Here is a 26169-nt window from a genome sequence, read left to right on the forward strand (position 1 = left end):
CAGTTTGTGTGTGTTAGGGTTTTCTATGCCGTATCCATCGTGTTTTCCATTTAATCCAGCAGTGATGTCCTCCTCTTAGTAGCAGTGTTCAGCTTATCTGGTATCATGTAAGGAGGATCAGAAGTGCAAAGACCAGAGCAAAAGCAGATTAAAAAAAAAAAAGCCAAGTATGTTAGAACTCAGGAAGTTATGAGAGAGATGGTATTTAAAGAATCGGTGCAGGCTAAATTTGGCAGAATATCAGTCTGCCATTTCTGTTTTAACACTTTTATGGAATAAGTTGTGCAACTTCTGATTTTGTTTAACTACTAACAGATTTATTTTAAAGAATGTTAGTACCCCTACTTCAGTCACCTTGAAATGTCTTCTATAATCCATGAAACTTAACAGGCCAGAGCAGGCGCTTTTTTTTTTTTTTTTAAACAAAACCAAGATCTAGTTGATGCTGGTAGAAAATTCACCAGACGTTTGGCTCCCATACCGAGCCAGAAGCCAGCACACTTCTCACTTCACCCTCATGAGCCAGCTGCTCTTCAGAGTACAAGGATGATGGCCTTAGTCGGAGGGTCCCAGCCTCAGCCTTCTCTTCCTGTTCTCAGTCTGAGCAGTAGCAGTATATCCCTATGAGACTGAAAGAAAGAAAAGACAGGAAGGAAGTTGGCAGATAGTGAGGGCATGCCATTAATGTAGAGGTTTAGGATATGTTCAAGGGAAAGAAAAGTATGATATATTTGTGTGTGTGAAGGGGTCTATGTATTAAAGTATATGAAAACAGAAGGTAATGTTACTTGCCAGCTTTCTCACATGCTTTAACATAAGGTTAACAAAACTAGTTATATGCAGAACGCAGTCACTTTAAACTGAACATGGCCACTTTAATTCAATTATGCTCTACAGTATTCTCTGCAGACCCAAATTGACCTGGAGAAATGTGGCCCGTTAACATGGGTGATAGGGTACCCCCAACATAGGAAGAAGGGAACCCAAAGTGCAGTCCCTTTGCCCCTCTAAGTCCCCTCCCCCAGTCAGTGAAGCAGGAAGACTGCGGCCTACCTTCCATCCTGCTTCGTTGGTCCAGTGCCAAGGGCAGCTTTTCCATATTTATACTTTGAACTGCACATTTTGTTCAGTAGAGGTGAAATTTACATTTTCCTTCATTAAATTTACCTCAGCTGTTTAACCTTCTTTGGCAAAGAACATTGTATAGAGCTCATTACCATGCTATTTGCATACTTAAAATAGGCAGCTATGTTTATTTTTAACATGGTTCCATTAGATGTATTAACACCATGTTAGCAGCACATTTGCACATTCTCATTAGTTAACACACACATTAAAAGCATTGTACGTGTTTGTGTGCATAAACCATAATACATAAAGTCTTAGAGAGGTATCAGTAGTAGAAAGAGGGAAGTAATATTACCTTTCTACAGATCTGAGATCAGTACTGAAGACCACAAGATAAGATATAGATATTTCAAAAACAGGCCATCAAAGTGCATTTCTTGCAGTATAAGCTATACACAGAGACTGAAAGAGCTAAAGATGTACTCTCTAGAAGAAAGGGAAGGGGGAGATGTGATACATCTAGCAGGCTTCTGAAGAGAGCATTTTCCATGGAATGAGAAGTTGAAGTGAAAGGAAGGCTGTAAAAGAACATGAGAATTATTTCACTGAAAGGGCAGCGGATGTCTAGCTAAAATAAGAGCCAAACGGTGATAGAATTCGAGCTTGCTTGGGACAGATACAAATGGACCGTACCATCAGGGCAAGGGAGGGAGAAGGCCACATACAGTAGACAGGCACAGACAGACAGGGTGGACCAAATGGTCTTTATTATTTGTATTTATGGATTACTCTCTCTAATTCTCTCTCTAATTCTCTCTCTAATTGTTTCTTAGTTTAAACTCTGTACTGTCTTCCATTGCCCAGGTTTTATGCTCCCTGTTTAATGTAACTTTACTTTCTACCTTGATGTTAATTGGTTTCCCCTCAGTTACATTGTAAACCGGTACGATAAGACCTAGTCTTGAGCATCGGTATAGGAAAAGAAATTAAATAAATAAATAATAAATTACTACACCCGAAAGGCTCAATATTTAACAATCATAATAAAATTACCATACAGCAGTGGTATTCACTCCCAGCCCTCAAGGGCCACCAACAGGCTGGATTTTCAGGATATCCCTAATGAGTTTGCATGAGATAGATCTGCATGTTTATTTATCAAATTTACATACCGCCTATCAACACTCCTAAGTGGTTTACAAAGTAATAATCATAAAATTTCAAGTTAACATATAATAAAAATAGAACACCAATAAGAAATAAAAGTAAATATAAAAACAATATAAAATATATAAAAATAGTAATGAAAATATTGTCCTCTGCTTTAAGACAATAGCACAGAAGATATTCACTACTCTTAAGTAAAAACTTGCTGAAAAAATGTGCTTTTACTGTATTCTGAAATTTTAAGACTTCCCTTATTTTTAATTTCTTTTGGCAGAGAATTCCAAAGGATTGACTCTTGAACATAAAATAACCATTTGCGGGACTAATCTAAGCTGATTTGTTTGAAACATGGTATACACAACAGCCCCTGTGAGGCTGACCTTAAATTGCATGTAGACTTGTACAATTTTCGAGCTGCATTAAGAGTTGGAAACACCAACAATGGAGGCAGTATGAATGCAAATCTCTCATGTATTTTCATTAGAGATATCCTGAAAATCTGACCTGTTGAGGGCTGGGAGTGAATACCACTGTCATACAGTATAGTAAATCCAACATAAAATGCCATACAATATAAACAATATGATATCTAATAGATGTCTATAGATATCTTTGTGGTTTCTAAATTTCTGAGCCTCTTTCTATCACTCCTTCCAGAGTCTGTTAACGTGAAGGAACCAGTGAAGCCTAGCCCAGCCACAGATATTGCAACCCCAATGCCAAACCGTGGAAACGTATGTACAGTCAGTCCTTTAGATTCTTTTTATAAGATCCTTTATGCTTATGATATCCTAACTTGATTAGTAGGGCCAAAATTGTGTTAGTGTCTAAATTATGGCTTTTGCTGCTCTTTAATCCTAGTGTCTGTCTGGTATGTAATTTTCAGTGCATGTCCAAAGTCCCATTTGATTCTGGTATGAGACGTGTGTGGGGAAAATGTTCATTGGATTTTGCTTGTTTTTTCTAGCTATCTCATTGTTCTGCCACCTCCTATTCAGTAGCTAGTTAGCCAGTACCACTTTTAAGTCAAGCTATTGGTGTTTACTTTCAAGAGCATCAATGGCCTGGCATCCACTTACCTTTCTACCCTTGTGATCTATTTTCCTCAGTACCCCTTACCTCTGTTTTGTACCTCACACCAAGCAGGTTTGTTCAATTTTACTGTTTCTCTTTTCTAGCCCACCTATTTAGTAAACTCATTCCTGAGGTTCAAAAGTTTTTCACTGTCTACCTTCCCTTCTCCATTGTCGAGCAGGGCTAAATTAGCCATGACATGTAGTGACCTCATCTGGCACCGAATAGATCTATTGAGCATGTGCAAGAATTGCCTCATGAGCCCCTCAGTCAAATGTAGATATTTTTATCTTCAAGAAAGTGGGCTTTTTGGTGTCACAGTGGCATCAGGAATACTGTGTAGTATGAAAATGTCCATTACAAATGTACATGTTATCTGCTGCCAGTACCTAGGACCGAATCATGACCAGGCCAACTGTTATCATTGTAGCAGGATGACTCAGTGTGCTAAGAATCCAGAGCCTGGAAAATGGAGGAACTGAATAGGTCTATGAAAAGCCACAGCTATTCCTCCTCCTGGAGCTGAACCTAGTCGAATTCCCCAGGAGCTCCTCAGTGAAGTCTCCCCCTTTGTTGGAGCAGTCCTCTGGCTACTCCACCCCCTTGGGATTGAGCAAACAGAAAAAGTACCATTCTCAGGCATTCACACGCCCTTTGCGGGCTTCATGGAGCTCTTCCAAGAGAAAACACCAGAGCATCTGATGTCGAAGAAGCATTGGCCCTCAGCATCAGCAAATCACTTGACATATCGCTCACCAACACATCAGCTCTCAGCACCAGCTCTGGTTCTGTCTATGCATAAATCCCTGGCATCATTGATGTATCGCTTAGTGATGTTGTAGCAGGTAGCACTGAAGACTTTACAGTGTCATTCGTCAGCATTATTGATTCATCTGGCTGAGGAGTGCTTGATGCATGAGCCTTGGAACTTTTGAGGCATCAAGCCTCAACACCATCGGTGCTTCCTCCATCAAAGGAACAACCTTCAGCATTGCTGACGCACCAAACTGTGGTGCTTCCAACGTACTCATTTACAAAATCATCACCAGGGGCAGATGTTCTTCATTTACCTCTCTCTATTACAAGTGTGTTCTTGCTATCAAAGGTACTAGAACAAGGCTTCCATCTGGACACACCAGAACCCATTTGTTCTCTGGTTCTATTTAATTTCCAACAGATTGCCAGGTCAGCTTTTGCAGAGTCCAATAGAAATACAAAAAGATTCCATTCTAGTTTCATAAGATTTCCCACCCCAGCTAAGGGCACATCATCTCTTGGACAAAATGACCAGAGTTTGTGAGATCTTTATTTACTTCCCTAGCAGCTAAGGATAGAGAGGACAATCTTCAACCACTCCTTTCCAAAATATCACATTTACTTTTACAAGGAGCAGTAACTCCTATCGTGATGCAAGAAAGACGCCATCCAGAACCCCTGAGAAGTGGTTCTAGTTGTTTCCACTCTATAGCAACTGAATCCAGCTAGTTGGAGGAAGCTAACAAGAGGTATACAAGAGCTAACAAGGATCCTTCCTCATTCGCCTGCTTTATCACTGGGGTTCTGAATTAGTGTTTCTTCTCCCCTAGATCAGAGGAAAGAATACTCTCTGATCCCGTACCTCAACCTCAGGAACATTCATTTCTGCCAAAAGACCTATTCCAGATTCCTGGATAAGTTGGGAAAGGTACTAGGAGTTAATATAGATAAGAATGACGACCCTCACTCAGTCTTCAGTCTGCTCCAGATTTTTGACACCTCAGCAGAACTGTAGCTTTTCTAGTTCACAATATCATGCAAGAGTTACAAACCATAGGGGCCGATACCGTACAGTGCGCTCCGGAGCGCACTGTTAACCCACCATTGGATGCGCGTTTTCCCTTACATCTTATTCAGTAAGGGGCCGAAAATGCGCGTCCAATCCCCTGAACCTAATAGCGCCCGCAACATGCAAATGCATGTTGATGGCCCTATTAGGTATTCCTGCGCGATTCAGAAAACAAAATGTGCAGCCAAGCCGCACATTTTGCTTTCAGAAATTAGCGCCTACCCAAAGGTAGGCGCTAATTTCTTTGGGCACTGGGAAAGTGCACAGAAAAGCAGTAAAAACTGCTATTCTGTGCACCCTCCGACTTAATATCATGGCAATATTAAGTCGGAGGTCCCGAAACTTTCCAAAAGTGGAGGAAAAAAAAAAAATTTGAAGTCGGCCCGCGGCTGTCGGGTCGAAAACCGGATGCTCAATTTTGCCGGTGTCCGGTTTCCGAGCCCGTGGCTGTCAGCGGGCTTGAGAACCGATGCCGGCAAAATTGAGCGGCTGTCAAACCCGCTGACAGCCGCCGCTCCGGTCCAAAAGGAGGCGCTAGGGATGCGCTAGTGTCCCTAGCGCCTCCTTTTACCTGGTTTTACCGCCGGGCCTAATTAGCATACTGAATCGCGCGCACAGGAGAGTGGCCTGTGCGCGTGCCGCTCCCGCGGACTTTACTGAATCAGCCCGGTAATGTGTTAAAATCCAATCTCCTGTGCACCAGTGGCCAGGAAGTTAGATTTAAAGTACAGAGAACAAAAGACTCCAGTTCTTGGAGTTGCACAACTACTTCATTAATCAGATGTAGAGAAGTCAGCATTAAAATAAATAAAGAAAATGAGAATATTCACCACCACCACCACTGGGGAAAGACCCCAGACCACTGGACATTTTTGGAAAAAAGATGTTTCAAAGTTCTGTGCTTAATGCTTGTATTTTGACGCACCAGTTCTACATGGTACAAATACGTGCATGACTGTATGGAAAAACTAAATCCATACCTCCCCCCCACAGGGGGAGGTGACTCTACAGACCCTCAGCCTCTCAATGTTGAAGAGTTGCATATGCCATCGTATCTGACCAGTATATGAGGTGTTCGATACATAGCCTGATCCTTGTCAGCCTCTTTCAGAGTATGTTGAATGGTTTGGTTGAGAGCTTGCAGCTTGTCTGACCGTCCATAATAAGATAGTAGAGATATCCCCTGACTGGCAGATCCATTTTTTTTTTCCAGAAAAAGTCACTCAAATCAAGGAGCAACATGTAGTTCAGTTGCTCTCAACAGGCTCAACATCAGTCCACATCAAGGCGTCCCTTCACATTTAAACAGTCATATTTTCAAATGTGCCCCTTCTGGCAATTCCAACCATACCGGATTGCACCCCTGCTTACACAACAGCTTCCGGCGAGAAGCAGACAGTGTGAAAAATGCTAGCCAAAAGCAATGCAGCAGGTCCTCCCTAAGCCTGAGCCAAGTTTTTGACCACTCTTCAAATCCAATAGTTAACCTTTTCAGTAGGAGGCAGGATTTGTCTCTATTTGGAGCAATGGTGCAAGATCCCCTTGGACCTCTGGGGTACTTGAGATTTCAGAATCTGGTTACTGCTTGCATTTCTCCCAGCTTCTGATTCTACCTCATTGCTCAGCTTTCAATCTAGATCCATTTTACTCAGCGCAACTGCACCTGGAGGTGAAGTTCCTCAGACAGGGAGCAATGGAACCTCTCTCACAATCAACATGGCTGGGAAAACCAGAGAGGGGTAGGGTGTTTGAGACCCATTCTGGATGTAAGGAACCTGAACAAGAACCTGCTATGAAAGAAATTCAAGATGAATTCCCTTCGTACAATCCTATCCTTCATCTAGGTGGGAGATTGGACTTGTGCTCTGGATCTGAAAGATGCCTATGTTCACATCCATCTACCCCTTCCATTGTCACTGACTATGCTTTGTAGTGGATTCCTCTCACTACCAGTACAGAGTGCTCACATGTGATCTGTCAGTGGCACTAAGGATCGGGGGTACCCTAAGGGATGTATAAACAAGGCATATAAGAAAGGGCTATATGCCAAATAGAGAACTTGCTTATCAATACTGAACGTCCCAGGGTAAATAGGCTTGTATGTTGTATCCCTCACTCATCTAGAAGTATACATATTATGAACATAATCTTAAAACATTGGGCAATATTGAAATCTGTTCCGGGATTTGGTGAAAATCCGGTGTTTGCCTATAAGGGGGAAAAATTTACGGGCGTTAGTCTCAGGGAAGTGTAAATATAAGGAGGAGTGGTGTGAGACTGGTCAGACTACGTGTCAAGGTTGCTCGGTATGTGACAATGTATTGGGTATTGACAAATTTCAATATTCCCCTGATAGGATACCGTACAGGGTAAGGGCTACTCTTACGTGTAAATCTGATAGGGTTATATATGCTATAATATGCCTGTGTAAACTGATTTATATTGGTCATACCAGACGTATGATACAAGAGAGGATTATGGAACACGAGCAATCTGAGAATTCATAAAGAGGGAGCGCCCCTTGTGGGACATTGGAATGAGGCTAATCATCGGGTGGACCAAGTGAGGTTTTTTGTTATAATGCGGATAAATGATGAGGTGAGAGGGGATGTCACACGTATCCTATGGCGATGGAACAGAAATGTATTTTTTGGTGGAAAACATATCAACCATCAACAATAGTGAGATCGAGTGGGAAGCATTTTATGCTTAAAAGAGATATTGATATGTTTATGATGGCAGTATAAGAGAGACATATGTACATTGGGCATTTGGGATAAGATGCTGGTTTGAATATAATAGATTATTTGGTAGATATAAGGTGGTACAGTTAAATATCTGGGGGGATGCCGACGTGATAGGGCGGTGGTACCTGGGAGGAACGGAGGCCCTATGTTCGGTGACGCCCTGTATGAGGGATTGTGATTGGTTGGAATCGCCATTAATTTCCAGCATGCTGAGGACACTGACGCTGTAGGGCGGATTCACCCTGGAAGAACGGAGGTCCCCTGCACTTTGAAGGAATGTGGAAACTCTGTGAGAGTAAGAGTTGAGATATAGATATCAGGTATGCGCTGAGGTTTGTGTGAATGGGAGTTGGGGTTTGATAATGTTTATAGTCCATATTATGTATGTTGCAGGCACTTATGAGTATAACAAGAAGGTGATTCGGGAGGCTTGTGAGGCGTTAGTTCGCTGGAAATTGTAAGAGGGCGGCTGGTTTCGACATATGAGATGCCCATAATAGGTAATTGTGACATTTAATAGTACTCGGGTTTGAATCATATGTGGAAGCAATAGTTGTTAATATATTTTTGAACATTTGTAGTGTATCTGTGGAGAATATTATGAGGAGAATATGGACATGAGCAGACAAGTGAGAACACAATAGTAAGTGCATATTACGATGGCATTTGATAGTATTTTAGAAGGGTGGATGGGAGAGTAATTTTGTTCATACATTTAGGAGATCGGGTGATGGATGAAAAATTGAACCAGGGGTGTGTCCCCAAGAAGATCGTTACAGAGGGATATTAAGGAGTGGGTTAAGAAATACTCCCTGAGGAAGCCTGAATGGGCCAAACAAGGCACCTTGTTGGGAAGAGTGTGTTAGTAGGAAGACATCTGAAAGAAGTCATTGGGGGTATTGCAAGTCTTGAATTTTAATGTATATTTTTATGGTGTATGTTTTGTGAATGTAGTATGTATGATGAGAATGTGTGTCTCTTATTGGGGTTGAAGGGATAGTAATGTTTAGGATGTTCTCTGACATGTCCATAATGATATGTATGATATATATGATATATGTAAATAAAATGAATGTTATTTAACTGGAATTAATAATAAAAAATTGTTTGGAGTAAGAATATATCATATGTGACTCATTTTGATGTACTTGAACAGTATATATATATATATATATATATATATATATATATATATATATATATATAAGATATATGGTGGATATTGCAAAGGTAAATAGATCCCTATAATATGTGTTTTGTGCAGTGTTAAGGGGATTCTGTTATTTTCTCTCAACAATTTATACCACTAAGGATCTTCACCAGATGCCTAGCTGTAATAGCACATCCTCAGTCAGGGCATCTTTCCTTACCTTGAAGGACTGTTTGGTAACTGTGAATTCCCAGGAAGGTGTGCTCTCCCTCCTACAGAAAACAATTACTTTGGACTCTTAAATTTCAAAAAATGGACCCTAATTCCATCACAGAAGATCAAATTCATTGGGGCATGGAAGGATTCCCTCCAGGAGAGAGCATTTCTCTTATCTGATTAAGCACATACTCTCAGATCCCAGGCCCATCTATTGATAAACATAGATCAGACATTGTCCATGAAAGTGCTAGTTGTTCTAGGCCATATGGCAGCAGCAATTTATGTAGTGTCACTGACACGTCTTCATACGTGATTCCTGCAATGGGCTTAGTTGACTCAACAATTCTAGTGAAAATCTCGCAGTAGATGAAGGAAGACCTTCCCTGGTGATTGGCACCCTATGTCCTTCAGGAGGGAGCACTACTTCGACTACTCCCTCATCAGGTCATACTGGTGACAGACATTTCCACAAAGGGATGGGGAGCTCACATCAGTCCCTTCTGAACACAAGGGACTTGGAAAAGACATTCCAAATCAACCTTCTAGAGCGGCAAGCGATCAGGCATTCCCTAATGTCTTTCTCCTATCTGCTTGAGGGGGAAAAAGCATTCTGGTTCAAACAGCCATATTCTCTGTCAACAAGCAAGGAAGCACAGGGTCATGGGCTTTTCGCCAAGAAGGCATAAGAATATAGAAATGGGCATGCAGTCACCAAGTGACTCTTCAAGCAACCTTCTTTTCAGGGATCGCCAATACGTTAGCAGATTGTCTCAGCAGAGTTTTTCACTCACATGAATAATTCCTATACCAATCAACATCCAACAGGCTGTGCAACCTATGAGGACAACCCTCAGTTGACCTCTTTGTATTGGAAGACAAGAGAAAGATGGAAAGGTTTTGTTTTATTCTTCACAGTGAATTCAGATCTGCACAGGATGCTTTTCTATTCAACTGGAACACATTTACACGGATTCCATTAATAGCTAAAACAGTACTCTAGGAGTAACTTAATGGTTAGAGCAATGGGCTACAAACAAGGGAACCAGGGTTCATATCCCACTGCCACTCCTTGTGACCTTGGGCAAGTCACTTTACCCTCTGTTGCCTCAGGTACAAACTTAGGGGTAGATACTGGAGTTTATGCGCGCCAGGGTTTTAAAATCCGGCCATTAGATTGTAAGCCCTCTGGGGATAGGGTGATATCTACAATACCTGAATATAATCCGCTTTGAAGTGCTAAAAAGTGGAATATAAATCAAGATAATTACAAAAGCTGCTCAAAAACTAGACCTATCTGATACTCATTGCACCAGAATGGCCAAGACAAGTATGGTTTGCATATCTAGTACAACTGCATTAAGAGCAGATCTATCCTTGCTGACGCAAGAAGAGGGTGATTATACTCTCTTCTATTTCAGCTTGATAGCTTGGATGTTGAGTGCTTGTTGCTTGCTCCATTTTCTCCACTCAAAGAAGTGGAAGACAGTGTCTGTTAGGAAGCTCTTCTAGTTGAAGGCTTACATCTTCAAATGGAAATAATTCTCCACCTGGTATCAACAAAGCTCCTTAGACCTGTTCACATGCGAGCCTTTTCAATATTTATTCTTCCTTTTTTCCTCAGGTCTTGGTATGACTCCTCTACCATAGCAGCCTATCACATGCATATTGTGAGTAGGCCAATTTCCACTCATCCTTAAGTCTCAAAATTTATGAAAGGCTTATGCCATATTAATCCTTCAATGGTTAAACCATTGGACCTTAACCTAGTTCTGATACAACTTATGAAGCTGCCATTGGAGTCAACTTTCCTCAGATTTCTCATGTGGAAAGTGGTGTTCCTTTTTTGCAGTTACATCAGCAAGAAGAGTCCGTGAACTTCAGGCTTTGGTTCATTACTCTTCTTACCTGCAGTTCTTCCATAATAGAATTGTGCTCTACATCCATTCAAAAGTGTTACAAATGTAGTCTCTGCTTTTCATATTAAGCTCTCGTTTTATCTACATTCTTTCCCAAACCACTTGCACATGGAGGGAAAAGGCCTTCATTCCTTGGGACTGGAAAAAACATTAGCTTACTACATGAAAAGAACTCTGCCAGGCTTCACAGCTTTTCATCTCTTACAATCCTCACTTCTTTGGCAAAGCAGTGGCCAAACGAACATTGTCCAGTTAGCTAGTAGATGTAATGCACATTATGTGCTAGCCAACCACAAGATTACAGCTTCGATCAAGGCTCATCAAGTGAGAGCCATGGTTGCATCGGTAGTTCATCTGCAAGCTGTGCCTGTTGAAGATATCTGCAAAGCTGTAAATTGGTCATCCATGCACATCTTCATGTTTCAGTACTGTCTGGACAACGTGTCAAAAAGTGACAGTAAATTTGGACAAGTTTTGCGAAGCCTGTTCACCTGGTAATATATTTTCTGCGATGGGACCCGGGTTGCTTATTTGGTAAACACTCTACAGCAGCCCTCAGCTTGGAACTCCCCACATATCTTTACTATAGAGCATTGCCTGTTGACAGAGAAAGCAAGTTTGTTTACCATAAATGGTGTTCTTTATAGATACCGGTAGCAGGATGAATTAGCCATGCTTAATATACACTCGCCTTTCTGGAGAGTCGACGGCCATATGGGAATTCCCACACGTTAAGTAGAGCAAAAAGCTCTTTTTGAGCTTAGAGAGACCTGTCTGTTGGTGCCATCAGATGACATCACCACATGTCATGACTAATTCATCCTGCTGTCTATGGAGAACAACCGTTACGGTAAACAAATTTGCTCACCTGCCTAAAGACCTTATTTAAACTGGCCTTTCTTTTAATCTGCTCAGATGTCTTGGCCAATACCTCTGCCTTCATCTCCCACTAAATTTCCTCAGTTTTTCATAGCTTTGCTGTGTACATATTCTTATTTTGACTCACTCCACATATTATGAAGTTCTTTTTGTAAGATGCCCTGGGTAGAGTGTAATGTTTAAAAATAAACTGAAACCTTTTTTCAGCTATTCATGAATAAAGGTGGAAATGCTGAATCCAACTTCTTTTTACGCTTCATTTTTTGAGTAATCCAATAGAAGGGTCTGCAAACCTTTTAGCGTAATACCATTTGTTATTGTGGTATACTGCAATTGTGTATACCGCTCATCATCTTCACTTATTGGCTGAGCATTTCCTTTTATAAAACAGCTTATATGCTTCAAGTTTATATCATCTATTACATTTTAATGTGTTTGCCATGTAAGTCATAGCAACAAATCATTATCCACTGGAATAGCTGTTGCATTGTGCCTTAAGGAGGACCAAAGTTTTGTCAGGGAGTTCTTGGAGTAGTAGGTTAAACATAATTCAGTTTATGCTTGGTGTTTAAAATGCTGCAGGTGTATGTTTTTATCTATGCCATAACCATGTTTCACCATTTTCTTTCCCCAGCCTGAACAGTTGCAGAGGCCTCCCATTTTGACCTCCACACCTATTGTTAAGGCAGAGCCCTCCATCATCCCTGCCACCAGGAATGAACCTATTGGTTTAAAGGCTGCTGACTTTCTGCCTGTGAGTATTTTTTTGTCAAGTGGCATGGCATGAAAACATTACTTGTGGGATTAAGACGATCTATGAAATGTCAGCACCTTATGGACCTCTAATAACTGGTTCTCCATTTTCTCCCTTTGATTTGATGTGTTGATCCTGAAAGAAGAAGAGCCAGGATTTAAAGAATATTTTTAATCCGTGAATCTTGTTTGAATCTGAATCCATGAAGATCTTCACATTTCTGTTTAGTTCTGGGTTAGCTCTTAGTTGTGGCAGGCCAAGTAGAGTAATGAGAAAACAGGATTTCATATAGTACAGGGGTGGCCAACTTGTGTCCTCTAGAACCACAAACAGGCCTGGTTTTCAGGATATTCATAATGGATATGCATGAGATTTGCAAACACTGCTTCCACTGTATGCAAATCTATCTCATGTATATTCATTGTGGATAACCTGAAAACCAGACCTGTTTGTGTCTCCTGAGGACTGGAGTTCACCATCTGATATAATAGGTTTATAAAGTGCATAATCTGGCATTGACACTATATTCATGATAGAGAGGCAGAATCCTGATTACAAGAACCTATCCTTAGCTTGCAAAAGATATGTTTTGTTTTATTTTATTTAAAATATTTCTAGCTCACAAGTAGCCAGATAACTTTAAAACCTAACCAGCTGTTTCTTTATATATCTGGTTAGGTCAGGGCTTCCCATACCTGTCCTGGGGACCCCATAGCCAGTGGGGGTTTCAGGATTTCCACAATGAATATGCATGAGATAAATTTGCATATATGGAGTCTCCGTGGTATGTAAATGTGTCTCATGCATATTCATTGTATATATCCTGAAAATACGACTGGCTGTGGGATCCCCAGGACAGGTTTGGGAAGCCCTGGTTTAGGTATTAAAGTATCCAGCCTTTAACTTAACTGTGGCCAGCCTACTTATATTAACAGGTCTTGTCTTGCTACTTTGTGGGATATTGAAACCTGGCCTTTTAGGTTAAAGCAACAAGAGAAGGAAACCATTATAGTGCAAAAATAGAAAATAGGTATTATCACGTGTCTTATATGAAAATGTCTATATTTATAATTATGAAAATTGATTGTCTGGCTTGCTGATGCGGTTTCAAAGATCCTATGTTTCACAAAGATCTTCCAGTCTTCTCAATCATTTGCAAGTTTCAGAAAATCAGATGTAGATGTCTCAATGCTTAGTATTCACATTTACTGTTTTTTGAAAACAATTACTCAAATTCAGCCCGACATTGCTGGCTCTTAGTAACCTTTTGGTTCTATTTCCCTTCAACCCCCACCATTAATGTAGAGAGCAATGTTGGAGCTGCATCTAAGTGAAATATCTAGCTTAATTAGTTAGTGGTAGTAACCGCCGCAATAAGCAAGCTACACCCATGCTTATTTGTTTACCCAGACTATGTAATTCAGTCCTTGTTGGTTTTTGTCTGTATATAGATCCACTTTTCTTCATTCCCCCTGCCGTCTAAGCAGAGAGTTATGCTGGATATGCACTGAAAGTGAAGTATCAGACTTTCTCGGGAATGAGATACACTGTGCAGCAACAGTTCCAACCCAATGCAGGTCTTGCATTTTGCCCACTGCTTCAGGGGAAATCCATTTTGAATCTGGCTGATGTACAGGCTCACTTTGTGTGCTCCATAACCATTGGTACTATCCCTTGATTTCCAAGGATGGCATGTCCTCTCCTATTGAGACTTCTGCAGTATTGGTCGCTATGATATTTTAGAAATTAATTAATTAATTATTTTTATATACTGACATTCGATCTGAGATATCACATCTGTTTACATTCAGGTACTGTAGGTATTTCCCTATCCCCAGAGGTCTTACAATCTAAGTTTTGTACCTGAGGCAATAGAGGGTAAAGTGACTTGCCCAAGGTCACAAGGAGCAACAGCAGGACTCGAACCCTGGTCTCCTGGTTCGTAGCCTACTGCTCTAACCACTAGGCTATTCCTCCTAGTAAAATAGTATTGTCGGCAGAAAAAGACCAAATGGTCTATCCATAATCCTTTCTAAGCACTTTGGCCAGGTGCTGGCTTCTAGTGAGTTGACACTTCAAACCATTGCCTCTGCACAGACTTCAATATCTTAGCATTGAGATTTGGCATTGGAGCCATCCCAGGAGAACTCTTATATGCCTAATGAGATGATGGTTCCAAGGATAATGCCTTCCTAGATATAAGTTCTTGTTATAATTGTAGAATCTTGGGGTCCTGCATATAGGTCTCTGAGGATTTTGATCCAAAGAAGGCTATTCCCCAGATCTTCTATTGGTCTTCTGTCCTCCAGATCTCCTTTTGTTCTTCTCTCCTCCACAAGTTAGGAAAAGATCCCTTCCTTGGGAGCTGTCTAAGTTTTGTTCAGAAACTGAAGCCATTTCCTTTAATATACAGGTTGAAGATGAACCTGGAGTACCTATTCTTTGCTTCCTTGGGTATTTATATGCCCCTAAGGAGTTAGTGATAGTGCCCATCAATCAGCTCCTTCAGGATGTACAGAAGAGAGTGGAAGAGCTCACCATCAATTCTTCTATTTACATTTGGCTGATGAAAAGCACATCTTGGGCTAGGGCAAATAAATTCATGTAGATCCCCACCCAAGTGTTGGAGTTACTGTGGTTCTTGATAAATTAACACAAATCCAACTTTAAGTACATAATTTCAATTGGAATTTATCAGGGCTCTACTAGAGATGATTCAAGCAAAAGCCTGTTCTTTTGCCAACAAGATCACCAAACTAAAGATCTTGGTGGGAGAGCGATTCAGTCAGATGTTGGGCCATATAGCTTCAACAGTTCAACACACCCATGGCTCATCTCCATGAATATACTCAGAGAAATTGAGCCTTTCATGGATTGTTCTGAGACAGCTGAGAGATTTCCTGTCTGGCTGGCCCTTCCATACTAATCTGGCCTTTGCTTTTCCCTGCCAAATTCCTCCCCACCAGATTGTACCAACAGCAAATGTTTCCAGTTTTGGAAGGTGAGCCTATAATCAGGCGCATCATATCCATGGCCCTTGGCTTGTTCAGAAAAAAATTTCTATATCAATTTTTTTAAATGGGCAGAAATTGATGCTCAAAGCTTTTGGAGATCAGATGGCCAACAAAATTAACCTGATTCAAACAGTTATGCAGTCATGTTCTACCTGAATAATCAAGGAAGAGCAGGATCATTCCTTATGTATCAGGATACTGTCAAGATGTGAATTGGGCCACTTCTCATGGAACAACCCTAAAGCAATGTACCTTGCAGGGTAAAGAACATTTTGTCAAAGGCGTTAGATCCTAGACCTGACAAGTGATCTCTGGATCAGAAAGCGACAAAAAAAGATATTTCTTGAGTGGTAAACACTGAGAGATCTGTTCTCAACCTCAGGAAGATCCAGACCACCTGCTTCAGAAGTAGATCAGAGGGCAGACTAGTGTCGTGCGATCTCCATTGTGGGATAGGTTTTCTGTGGGCATATCCTTTCATACCATTGGTGGTGAAAACCTTTAATAAAATGTATATAAGACATCAGCAGAAAAAGACCATTTGTTCCACACAATCTGCCCATTTGTACATACCTGCTATGTTGTCACAGATTTTAAATGATCTGCAGTCTTCTGCTTCCCTCCCTCTATCACTAAGACCTTTGAAGGCAACATTCAGAAAGCCAGTGAACAGAAAAATTATTCAGGTAAAGATAGCCAGATAAATTGTTCCAGATATTCACCTAAAGTTATCAGGCTACCTTTAGCTGGATACTGTTCTAATCTAACCAATCAAACCCTAGATTCATCAAAATGTGATAATTTTTTCATGGATAACGCCTGTGATATGGAAAAGGGGTGTGACTATGATCATTTTAGAATTACCGCATCGCGCACTATCTTAGCATTTCGCATAGGTAGTTTATTGCAACGTGCATTTACATTTTTGCACCCTGTGATACTTATATTTTGCTACTTGCGAAGTGCCCAAACAGGTGTTTCCTTACTTTGGGGGGAGAAAGAGAGACTCTTTATAAGGTTTTCATATTAGTCAGCTATTTATATCATTATAGGAAGGCAAGCTAGTAACTTGAGGTGAGGTTTTGGTGGTGATCTAGGGTTTTGGGGCCAGTTTTACATGCAGAGTGAGACGTACATACAGCACAGTAGGCCTCTGTGAAGATTTGATGTGATTTGGAGTGAGTAAAGTCAAACTAAGATGAGATCATTTTAGTGTTCTCTTGTCCTAGCTTGATAATACCCTGGTAGACAGTCCATCAAGCCGGGGCGAGAGAATATTATAAAAATCTCATCTATGTGTGACTTTCCTCACTCTAAATCACGTCAAATCTTCACCGAGGTTTACTGTACTGTTCATTTGTCTCACTCTACATGTAAAACTGACCCCAAAACCCTAGACCACCACCAAAACCTCATCTTGAGTTACTAGCTGGCTCTCCTATAGCAGTATAAATAGTTGACTACTATGTGTGCCACCCCAGAGGCTTACTGCTCTCTCTACTCCACCCCACTCCTCTCTCCCCCTCCCCAAAATGGAATTTGCAATTTTTATTGCAAATTGCATTTTGGCCGTTTCGGGCACATCGCGCAGCTTAACGCCAGGAAAAAAGGTGTAGTTATTTCCAGCGTTAAAAGCGTGCGATAATGCCTCTCATTTTCATTGATCCCGCCCATTTAAAAAATTTGCATTTGTGCCGCACGTTGCAATAAATTTCGCATGCGTTATGGCATTATCGTGGGTGTTAACGCCATAACACATTTTGATGAATGACCCTGTAAGTTTGAAAGGTATCTGATCAAAAAACTAGCAATAGATATCACCAAATTTAAACACATACTAAAAGGAATGTGTGTCAACAAATCAAAAAAAAGTTTTTTATATACTCAATTTTCCTAAAAACAACATTAAGCAATACAAGACGCATTGACTACATCCACCTACAAACATACAAAACATAAAAGCTCAACTAAAAATGTCCAAATTGTGAAATTAAAACCATTAATAAATGTCTGCAACCATTCCCAACATTTTTTTGCTGGATCAGTTTCTTCAAGAGAAGGTGTGAATAAACATGAGTAAAGTAGGCAGCACGGTTGACTCTTATTAATAAATCCTCAATATCTTCAAAATTCATCACAACAGGAACAAAAAGTCCCTAATTGAGAGATTTCAAAAATCTGTTCCCATGTTATCAGTAGCCAAAGTCAAATTTATAATAAATCAACTATTTTAAAAAAATGAATCAAAAATACATTATATATAGAAATACAATACACTATTACGAAAATACAAATATATTATAGATAAGCTCACTCCAAGGCATTTTACTCAAAATTCAAACACCATTACCACCAACAGATGTATTGTGACAAAAAAGTTTGATTAGCTGTATCTATTTACCTACATGAAATGAAGAACACTTAGTATTTAAAGACATACCACACAAATAATTTTGTCATTTAAAACACATAAGTAATAATCAGTCGGTTACCACCCTGTTTGTTGACAATTAAAAGGTACCTGGCTACATGTAGCTGGATAACTTACTATTTAATCATCTATATTCAAAATATTGCCAGCTAAATGGTTATAAATTTAAAACAAAAACTTAAAAAAAATTCAGGGCCTTTAGGTTTGATTTCCGCCTCACCTCAGAAAACATTTTAAAATAAGTGTGGGCATAATACTCTATACCCTCCCCAAACCCACCAAATAAAAAATAGAAAGCAACAGGGGCTGGTGCCCCAAGGTGGATTGCCCCTGTGCCCCTTACTGTCAGCAGTGGTGTTTACTGTATGCTTCCAGGTCAAAAAAGACCCCAGCAGCTTAATAGCAGCTGGCAAAGGGTCCTGGTTTTTATCTTCACAGAGCAGCAGTTATAATTAATGTGGTAATAAAAGAAATTCAGATAGGAAGCCAACACTTCCTCTATTTTAGTTTTTATTAAAAGAAAAAATAGACCAATAACAGGAGCTAATATATTTCTCATTACTCTTTAAGAGTACATAACCAGTCATTGCTTTATTCTTTGATTACCAGTTTCCTTTCATCGCATCCTTAAATTGTTACCCTCCTCTGCACTCAGGCAGGCCAATCTCCACAAGTAGGTTATGCACCGTTACCAGCAGATGGAGACAGAGTGAAAGCTGACATCACGGATATATAGCCCTGCTTCGACATCAGCCTGCTAGTATTATCCGTCTCCAGCAGATGGTGGACATGCATTTCCCTACTGGGAATAAATTTTTTTTTTTTTTAACAAAATCTGGCTTGTACAGTAGAATCTAATCAGAAGTCAGAATGATCCTAGGCAGAGATTTATAAGTAGGTTGATGTTGCACTGCTCACTTTGAGTGCAGTATTTCTATGTCTGGAGTAAGTGCTGTGAGTGACTAATACACAGAGGGGGGTAATTTGTAAAAGGATTTATGCACTTAAAATGGAGTAATATGCTTATAAATGGGCTTTTGAAAATTGCAACAAAATATTCTACTTTTCCCTGTACGTACCAGGATCAGTCCAGACTGCTGGGTTATGCCTCCCTTCCAGCAGATGGAGTCAGAAAACTGAAAAGCACTTCCCATATAACCCGGGGTGCTCCCTGCGATCCTTCAGTATTTCCTCTGACTCCAGCAGATTGAGAGGCATTCCCTGCAGTCCTGATCTCTGGCAATTTTCTTGGGGCTGTGGGCCCTCAGGTTTGATTAGAGATTTCTAATTATAATTAAAGAGGATTGGTATTTGTTTCCTGCACTGGTGACTAGATCATTTTAAATTTATAGTTCTTTCCTTAAAAAAAAAGTAGATACAGGAACTTCTGCAGTATTAGCAGCCACTATTGAGCAGGCAGGGCAGGGCTCGGTCCTGCCTTTTTTCTTCCCGGATTGGTAGCTAGAGCCCGGTGAGCAGAGGGGGTTGGATTCACCGGTGGGCCGGTCACTCTCCCCCTCTAACAGAGATATTGCTTCTCTGCCCCCAGAAGCCGTTGCCCACAGCCGGATCACGATTAAAAAAAAAAAAAAAAAAACCAAATACTTTTACCGGCCGCGCCTGCTCCTTCTCCCGGGCCTCCGGAGGGGGTGAAATCTTCCACCCGGCTGCCTTTTCATGCCTCTGGGCACGGCTTGTGTTTCTTGTGGAGAGCCGGGGATCCGGCTCTCCCGTGAAGGCCTCTGCTCCCGGTGTCTCCCCGGGGGCGAGGGACCTTCACAAAGTGGAGTTTCGGCGGGGGGAGCAGCTTTTTCGCGCCCCCGGCAGCCACGTGGGAACCGCGTGGCAGGAGGGCAGGGGCCTAGCTCGCTCCCTATTAGCGCGGGAGCGGTGGCCATTTTGACTGCCTCCAGCGGGGAAGAAGGAGTTTCGGATGAGGGGGAGGATCTTCCCCCTCCGCTTTCCCCGCCTCACAGACCCCGCGGTTCGCCGGTAGGGCCTGCCCTCCCGGCGCCCGGGCCTTCGGGGGGGGGGGGCCCTTAAAGCGACGGACACCCTTTTCGTCTAGGTTTATTTTGTTAATGCATCAGGCTTATTTAGAGGCGGAATCTGATTGGGATGACAGCGTTCCAGCTCCGGTCAAAGCCCCAAGAACCTTGGGGAGCCAGTCACAGCACAGGGTGCCTGATCCCGCGACCCCGGGGGAGCTTGGGGATCCTGATCTAGCGGACCTGGTGGATTCGGGTATCCCAGATCCATTTGCCCTGGATGATAAGGGTGATTCCGCCTCCCAAGTGGAGGGCAATGATCCGCAAGTCCTACGGATATTCCACAGGGAGGAGCTGAATCCTTTACTTTTGCATGTGCTGCAGGAGTTGGAGCTCCCGGTGTCTCTGAGTTCGTCGGAGGTGTCTACGGGAGATGCGGCGTTGGCAGGGATGCGTGATCCCCCACAGACCTTTCCGTTCCATCCGAAATTCTCGCAGATCGTTTCCAACGAGTGGGACGCCCCGGAAGCCACGTTACGAGTAACCAGAGCAATGGAGAGGCTCTACCCCCTCCCTAAGGAGACACTGGAACTCCTGAAGGTTCCCAAGGTGGATTCCGTGGTCACCGCCATCGCCAAGCACACCACCATCCCGGTGACGGGGGGCACTGCCCTCAAGGACTTGCAGGATAGGAAGCTAGAAGTGTTGCTCAAGCGTATATTTGAGGTGGCCGCCCTTGGTGTTCGGGCGGTGGTCTGCAGCAGCTTGATGCAACGTGCCTTGCTCCGCTGGGTTCAGCAAATGTTGACATCACAGGCTCTACCTGCCGGGGAGGCCGAACAGGCGGCGCGTATGGAATCGGCGGTCGCCTATACGGCAGACGCCCTTTATGATCTCCTACGGACCTCGGCTCGCACTATGTCCTCTGCGGTCTCGGCTCGTCGGCTGCTGTGGCTCCAGCACTGGTCCGCCGACTCCTCTTTAAAGCTCAGCTCGGGTCTTTTCTCTTTCGAGGTAAGTTGCTGTTTGGCGACGAGCTAGAACAGCTTATCAGAGCCTTGGGGGACAATAAGGTGTACCAACTTCCTGAGGACAAGCCTCGAGGGGCTCGTTCCACCAGTGCTTTTCGTGGCCGGTTTCATGGCCAGCGTCGTTTTCGCTCAGTCTTGGTCGTCTTCCTTTCGGGGCAGACGGTCTCCGCGGGCCAGAACCCATGCCTTTGCCAGCGCCAGTAAGACTACACAATGAAGGGATGCCGACCCATTCCTTGGTCCCATTCATCGGGGGTCTGCTATCTCACTTTTACGAGGAATGGGTCAAGATTACTTCCGACCAGTGGGTTCTAGATATTGTAGATCGCGGTTACGCGTTGGATTTTGCTTGTCCCCTCCGAGATTCTTTCCTAATATCCCCTTGCGGGCCGATGCACAAGCACCAGGCGGTACTTCAGACCTTGGACCGGTTACGGGCCTTGGGAGCTATTGTGCCGGTCCCTCCAGCCGAGTGCCGAACCGGGCGCTACTCAATATACTTCGTGGTTCCTAAGAAGGATGGCTCCTTCCACCCGATCCTGGATCTCAAACAGGTCAACAGAGCGTTAAGGGTCCCTCGTTTTCGGATGGAGACGTTGCGGTCTGTCATTGCCGCGGTCCACAAGGGCGAAATTTTGGCTTCTTTGGATTTGACAGAAGCGTATCTTCACATAGGGATACAGAATCGGTTTCAGCGGTTTCTCAGATTCATGATCTTGGGACAACATTTTCAGTTTCGCTCCCTACCGTTTGGGCTGGCAACGGCGCCTCGTGTGTTCACCAAGGTGTTGGTAGTGGTAGCGGTGAGCTTGCGTCGGGAAGGCATCTTGGTGCACCCCTACCTGGACGACTGGCTTATTCGGGCAAAATCGGAACAGCTTTGCCGGACGGCGGTCAGTTCAGTGATAGCTTGACTTCAGTCTCTGGGCTGGGTTGTCAACTTTGCCAAGAGCCAGCTCGTCCCGACGCAGGATCTGGAGTTCCTTGGGGCTCGCTTCGACACGTGGACGGGAAGGGTCTCCCTACCCATCGAGCGCATGGACCGTTTGATGTCGCGGGTCCGCCGCTTGCTTTCCCTTCCCTCCCCGGTGGTGTGGGACTACTTGCAGGTGCTTGGATATATGGCGTCTACCCTGGAGCTGGTTCCCTGGGCCCTCGCTCATTTACGGCCCTTGCAAAGGGCACTACTCTCGCGTTGGGATCCCAAGTCGGAGGAGTACCAGATTCCCCTACCACTCCTCGAGCCGGCCAGATCCAGTCTCGAATGGTGGCTGAATCCGAACCATCTGTTGAAGGGAATCTGTCTCGAGAGTCCTCCATGGATGGTGGTCACGACCGATGCCAGCCTGTCCGGTTGGGGGGCAGTGTGCCAGTCGAGGTCGGCACAAGGGGTTTGGACGCCGGCCCAGACACAGTGGTCCATCAACAGGTTGGAGACCAGAGCGGTCCGCCTAGCCCTCCAACACTTCTTACCAATGTTGCGCGGCCAGGCAGTACGAGTTCTGTCCAACAATGCCACCGCGGTGGCATACATAAACCGGCAAGGGGGCACCAGGAGTCGTCCCGTGGCAGATGAGGCCGACCGCTTGATGAGATGGGCGGAACGTCATCTCGACAGGATTGCGGCATCTCATATCGCCGGCGTAGACAATGTTCAAGCATATTTTCTCAGCCGACAGATTTTGGATCCCGGAGAATGGGAACTGTCGGACGAGGCGATGGGCATGATATTGCGTCGGTGGGGACCCCCCCACCTCGACTTGATGGCGACTCATCGGAATGCCAAAGCGGCTCGCTTCTTCAGTCGTCGGCGAGACTACGGGTCCGAAGGGGTGGATGCGCTGGTCCTCCCCTGGCCTCCAGACGTTCTCCTGTATGTGTTTCCTCCGTGGCCCCTGATAGGAAAAGTGCTTCGCCGCATAGAAGACCATCGGGGTACAGTGATTCTGGTAGCGCTCGAGTGGGCGCGGAGGCCGTGGTTCGCCGACCTAATCAACCTAGCGGTGGACGGTCCGTTGCGCTTCGGTCATCTACCCTACCTCCTACGTCAGGGTCCAGTATTTTTGGAGCAGGCAGATCGCTTTTGTCTAGCGGCTTGGCTTATGAGAGGAGGAAGTTAAGACGCAAAGGCTATTCGCATGCAGTGGTGTCTACCCTGTTGAGGGCTAGAAAGACCTCCACCTCACTTGCCTATGTCCGAGTCTGGAAGGTCTTTGAGTCCTGGTGCCTGGAATGCAACTTGTCCCCTCGCCGGACCTCTATCATTCACCTGTTGTCCTTCTTGCAGGCCGGCTTACAAAAGGGGTTGTTCTACAGTATGCTCCGGGTTCAGGTCTCGGCCCTGGCCAGTCTCCGGGGGAAAATTGAGGGCATTGCTGTTGCAGCTCATCTGGATGTGGTGCGGTTCTTAAAGGGGGCCAAGCATTTGAGGCCTCCCGTGCGGGCGGTCTGTCCGTCTTGGAGCTTGAATTTGGTCCTGCGGGCTCTTTGTGGCCCCCCCCCTTTGAGCCGTTGAAGCGGGCAACCCTTAAGGATTTGACGCTCAAGGCGGTGTTTCTCGTGGCAATTTGTTTAGCCCGTCACATTTCGGAACTGCAAGCCCTTTCCTGTCGGGAGCCCTTTCTGCGGATTTCGGATTTGGGCATCTCTATTCGCACCGTTCCTTCCTTTTTGCCTAAGGTGGTGTCTGCGTTTCATGTCAACCAATCTGTTGAGTTACCGGCCTTTTCCGATGCGGATAGGGAGCTACGGCGATTGGATGTCCGTAGGGTTCTGTTGCGCTACTTGGAGGTCACTAATCCTTTTCAGCGCTCAGATCATCTCTTTGTGTTGTGCAACGGGCCTAGAAGAGGTTCTCAGGCCTCGAAGACTACTATTGCAAGATGGTTGAAGGACACCATTGCTTCTGCCTACATCGGTTGCGGGCGCACAGTGCCGGAAGGTCTTAAGGCACATTCTTTGCGGGCTCAAGCCGCGTCATGGGTGGAAAATCATTGTGTATCACCGCAAGAGATTTGTCGAGCGGCTACATGGAAGTCCTTGCACACTTTTGCTAGGCATTACCGACTGGATGTCAGGGATCCTGCGGTGGATTCCTTTGGCGGTAGTGTTCTTCGTGCAGAACTCTCCAGGAACCCACCCTATTTAAGGCGGCTTGGGTACATCCCAGCAGTCTGGACTGATCCTGGTACATACAGGGAAAGGAAAATTAGTTCTTACCTGATAATTTTCGTTCCTGTAGTACCAAGGATCAGTCCAGACGCCCGCCCATACGTAGGAGAGTCCACTCAGTAATTTACCTGTTCTGTTTTTCCACAGATCGTTGATGCCTGAGTTGTGTTGTGTTGGGCAATAGTTTGCTGGTTTAACTTGGTCTAGTCACTGGTTGCAAAAGCGTTTTCGCGATTGTTCTATTACACGCTCCTCTTTATCATTAATAAGTTCATTCTGCTTTGATATCGATAATACTGAAGGATCGCAGGGAGCACCCCGGGTTACGGGAGGTGCTTTTCAGTTTTCTCTCTGACTCCTTCTGCTGGAAGGGAGGCATAACCCAGCAGTCTGGACTGATCCTTGGTACTACAGGAACGAAAATTATCAGGTAAGAACTAATTTTCCTTTATGTGGGTAAATCCTTTTGAAAATTACCCTTAACTATTTTGTGATCTGCTTTGTACCCTCAGGTTGTAAAAAATCAGAACCAGGTGGAAGTGGTGGATGAAGAAGCTATGTCACAAATTCATAAAGGCCATGACACCATGTGTGTGGTATTGACCAGCCGTTACAAAAACCTAGACACTGTGCGAGCTGTTTGGAGTACTGGAGACATCAAGGTGAGGAGGCTGTGCCCTAAAGCAATGGCTTCTAAAAGAACCACAAATGGAAAGTCTTGACAGAGGAGATCTGCTGATTTGGCCACAATCTAAAGTTTACTACGGGAAACAGAGACTGGAGCTACAATCCCCTCTGTAAATTCTATATACATTCTGCAGCATTGCTGCTTTCTGAAATAACCCTAACGGGAATCTGGCATTGGGTACTTGATTACACCTGAGAGGAGTTTTGGGGTAATACTGTTTCAGATTTAGCAGTAGCACTGATTACACCTGATAGCCAGGGTACAAATTTCCTGGTATTGCTTCACAATACCAGCTCTTATCACTAGTAATAGAGATTTAAGAATCGCTGTTACTGAGGATGACCAAAAGAAGTAGAAGAGCTATGCCACCTGTCAAATGCTGATGCTGGCTGCCAGTGGCTTCTCTCCCTCTCTCCTTCATTTCTTCTTAGATCCATAGCTTTCTCCCGTCCTGCTTCCATTGCAAATGCTGAGGAAGAGAGGAGAGAATCTTGAAAAGGTGGGAGGTGGGGGGAGAGAAACAGGGTGGGGAGGAAAAGAACCTGATGTGAAGGGCAGAGATTAGAAAAGGAACCTGAAGGAAGGACACAGGACCTAGAATGGGGGGAGAGGACTGTGAAGAGGGGACAGATAGGAGGTGAGGACCCTGAACTAAGAAAGGAGAATAGATCTTGTGAGGAGTTGGGGTGATAGAGAAATAGGGGAGAGGAAGGGGAAAAAGCTAGTGGAGTGGGTAAAGGGAGGAGAGGAAAGACAGGAATGTAATAGGATGTGAGGGTAAGGGAAAATGAAGGTCTAGAACTCACTTCAGCTTCAAGCCACTATATCCCATCCCATCCCTGCTATTGGAGAAGCAAAAGGCTTGGAAGAAGGGAGAGGAGATGATTGTGGAGCACAAGAGGTAGGAATAGTTGCAACAAGAAGATTGTGAAGGGGAGATATAGGAGTTAAGATGATTGTTGAGGAAGCACAGGAGATAGAGGTTGAGAAGGAGGACTTAGAGAGAAGACAAGGGAGGCACAGCTGACAAACAGTAAAAAGGCAAAA

General features: G+C 43.8%; 1 protein-coding gene and 1 long non-coding RNA gene across 4 annotated transcripts in view; one reads left to right on the top strand and one right to left on the bottom strand.

The window, feature by feature from the left end:
• KATNB1 (katanin regulatory subunit B1) overlaps positions 1-26169 on the top strand; it is a 172954-nt gene that overhangs the window by 114866 nt on the left and 31919 nt on the right. For all 3 annotated transcript variants that reach the window (XM_029608925.1, XM_029608924.1, XM_029608923.1), the window contains exons 14-16: positions 2893-2969; positions 12680-12799; positions 24947-25096. In XM_029608925.1, the coding sequence (XP_029464785.1) occupies positions 2893-2969; positions 12680-12799; positions 24947-25096 (347 nt within the window). The remainder of the gene's footprint in view (positions 1-2892; positions 2970-12679; positions 12800-24946; positions 25097-26169) is intronic.
• On the bottom strand, positions 405-26110 carry LOC115095371. Its single transcript, XR_003857750.1, has 2 exons — positions 25492-26110; positions 405-629 (listed from the first exon to the last, which is right to left on the bottom strand). It is a non-coding gene; the product is annotated as an uncharacterized LOC115095371 (long non-coding RNA).

The sequence above is a fragment of the Rhinatrema bivittatum genome, chromosome 7, assembly GCF_901001135.1.
Source record: "Rhinatrema bivittatum chromosome 7, aRhiBiv1.1, whole genome shotgun sequence".
Classification (NCBI taxonomy): domain Eukaryota; kingdom Metazoa; phylum Chordata; class Amphibia; order Gymnophiona; family Rhinatrematidae; genus Rhinatrema; species Rhinatrema bivittatum.